General features: G+C 31.0%; 1 protein-coding gene across 1 annotated transcript in view; it reads right to left on the reverse strand.

Moving 5' to 3' along the window:
* LOC111682943 (protein qui-1) overlaps nt 1-3,050 on the reverse strand; it is a 122,500-nt gene that overhangs the window by 47,516 nt on the left and 71,934 nt on the right. Inside the window, exons 5-6 of the mRNA XM_046954107.1 lie at nt 498-1,180; nt 200-414 (exon numbers count right to left, since the gene is read on the reverse strand). Of these exons, the coding sequence (XP_046810063.1) occupies nt 200-414; nt 498-612 (330 nt within the window). The 5' untranslated portion in view covers nt 613-1,180. The remainder of the gene's footprint in view (nt 1-199; nt 415-497; nt 1,181-3,050) is intronic.

The raw sequence follows: 3,050 nt of genomic DNA on the forward strand, positions 1-3,050 counted from the left end.
TCCAGTTCAGTTCCAGTTCAGTTCCAGTTCAGTTCCAGTTCAGTTCCAGTTCAGTTCCAGTTCAGTTCCAGTTCAGTTCCAGTTCAGTTCCAGTTCAGTTCCAGTTCAAACTTTACATTAACTGTAGTTCTGCTCTAGTACACTCTATCATTATTTTACTGTTTTAGGGTTCAATTTGAGTCTAAATTTTGTGACTTACCATAAAGAAAACACTTTTCGAATATTGGGCACATGTTTCAATTTCATGCAAGTAATCCTGTAATATATAAGGATCCTTTTCAACTTCTGTTATATCCAGACTTCCTGTGCCAAAATGCATGTCAACAATTTCGATTTCAATTTGGCGATCATCGTACAGTGATTGTAACTCTGGACCCACCAATTCCAGCAGCATGCGACGTTCTTGACAAAATTCTACAAGAAATAATTAAAGTTAAAATTGTTTGTTAGCCTTTATAGAGTTTGTTGTTGTTATAGATTTTCGATATCAAACGTACCTTGTTTTAAACTGGAGACATAAACTTTAATTATTAAAGGCTTAGGCAAACGTGTATTTTGGCTGGTTACACCCTTGAGGGCATTCAAAACGCCCTCATCAATGGGCACAGCCATGTTTGAGTTCAAAGGGTTTCTTAATTTTATTTTATGATCCTTATTTTTATTGTTATTATTTGCTAAAGGGGGATGCTACTGGGCTGATATGCTCCCACTTTTATATTCTTTCGTTTTTTTATAGCAATTCCTTTTTTTTGTTTAGTAAAGTCCTTTATTTTATTTTTTGTTGCTTTCACTCCAATAGTTTTTTCTTTTTGCTTTATTTGAAATTTTTTATTCCAAATTGATTTTGGTATGACAATTTTATTTATTTTTTCTTAGTGTATGAGTACATGTGTGCGGATATGTATGTATTGGTTACAAAAAGGTGACTTGACAGGATTACAAAAGGACCCTTTTGTTAACCTTTGATTGTATGACCGGGTGATTGTATAAAAGTGTTTATTCCATTATACATGCTATTCATGTTTCATCTATAAAATTTTGTTTTATTTCATTTCATTTTATTTATTATTTTGCCTCTTCTTTTTTTTTTGGACAATAAATATTGCTATTTTTCATTTATTTTTATGAAGATTTTGAGAACCATTTTCTTTTATTTATTTCTGGTGGTAAAATGAAAGCTCTGAAAATAAACAAAAAAGAAGAAAATTTAAAGTTATAAATTGTTAAAAAAGTTTTTCATTTAACATTGAACAATAATTGAAATTTGCAAAATGTTTATTTATTCGCATAAATGTTCTCAAAACAGCATGATAAATGCTATAGTTAATTATATATACACTGTATGTATCAAAATTTTAAAGATTATTTGGTTTTGCCCTAAAAAATACTATTTATTTTGAACATTTATTATTAATTTTCTAATGTTACATTAAGAATAATATGAGAACAAATTGTTAAGAAATATGCCTCTGTATTGTTAATTTCTTTAGATAAGCAGTTTTAATTGAATTGATGTTCTAGTTTGTTTCTAGTTCAGTTCTAGTTCAGTTCTAGTTCAGTTCTAGTCCAGTTCTAGTTCAGTTCTAGTTCAGTTCTAGTTCAGTTCTAGTTCAGTTCTAGTTCAGTTCTAGTTCAGTTCTAGTTCAGTTCTAGTTCAGTTCTAGTTCAGTTCTAGTTCAGTTCTAGTTCAGTTCTAGTTCAGTTCTAGTTCAGTTCTAGTTCAGTTCAAGTCTTTGTCAAGTTTGGCTTAGTACAAGTATAAGTAGTCAGAATGATAAAGATGATGATCCGTAAAGAGTTTAAAACCAATACATCGGTACTAATATATTTGGGAATACATGATATCGCCCTTAAATGATGAATCATGAAATAAAAATGTAATGATATATATGAAGGATATACAGCCTGATAACACATTTAACAATTTTTACACTTTTTATACAATGTCATACATACACTGGCTCATATACAATTCTATCCCAACAGTTCGCCAAAGAGTCAATCCATCCGAAAAAGACAGTGATTTTTATTTATGTCTAACAACCTGGATGTACTCTTTGCAAACGAGGGTGAACACAATTGTCAATTTAGTGTCCTCTTTGTAAATGAGAGAGGTGACACTTGAAAAACAAACTTAAGCCTTTTGCTGCATCTTCGTAATCAATGAGTAGACGATATATTTCCCCGTAGGATAAGAATAACTTAAAATGGTAGGGGTAATCTTAAATATTATATTAACTATGTAGTTCAAGAATGTCCTACCGAACTGCTGGGCTTTGTTCTGTGCAGACTAAATCACTTAAAACTTACTTGTTTGTAGTAGTACTTTTTTCTCAAAAAAACTTAAAAACATTTAAGCTTATTTGTTTTTCATCTCAGTCTCTCACTCACTCGCACACGCACAATTTCCCAATACTTACCGATAGTCCTGCTTGAGTTTATATTGAACCCTTTTCAATGTGTCATCATCACATTGTATAACGCCATTGCCTTCGACAGCACTCGTCACCTCCTGTTGCCCACTCTGCATGTCCAATGTATACCATTTGTTGAACAATTGTCGTTCAGTGTGTGTTAAAGTAGTGTCAGTTGAAATGGCATCATAAATCTCTTTATCCAATAGTATGGGTAATGGCATGCGGCCAATACTGTCGCCTATTAATGCCTAATTTAGGATGATTTTGTTTAAATTAAACAAGCAAATGAAATATGAAGGAGAAGAGAAGAAGAAAAATAAAATCATTAATGGATTTCAAAGAAATTTTAAATTACTTAATGTCACCAGGGAAATTGAATATGTAATGTTCTTAATTCTTTTTTACTTAAATGTCGAATGTCTTTAGGTTACAATTGATTAAATTACAATTTGTAAAAATATAAATAAATTATTTCAGTTTAGTTCTAATCTAGTTCTAGATTAGTTTGTAGTTCAGTTCTAGTTTAGCTCTAGTTAAGTTCTAGTTCAGTTCTAGTTCAGTTCTAGTTCAGTTCTAGTTCAGTTCTAGTTCAGTTCTAGTTCAGTTCTAGTTCAGTTCTAGTTCAGTTCTAGT

Source organism: Lucilia cuprina, chromosome 6 (genome assembly GCF_022045245.1).
Source record: "Lucilia cuprina isolate Lc7/37 chromosome 6, ASM2204524v1, whole genome shotgun sequence".
Taxonomy (NCBI): Eukaryota; Metazoa; Arthropoda; class Insecta; order Diptera; family Calliphoridae; genus Lucilia; species Lucilia cuprina.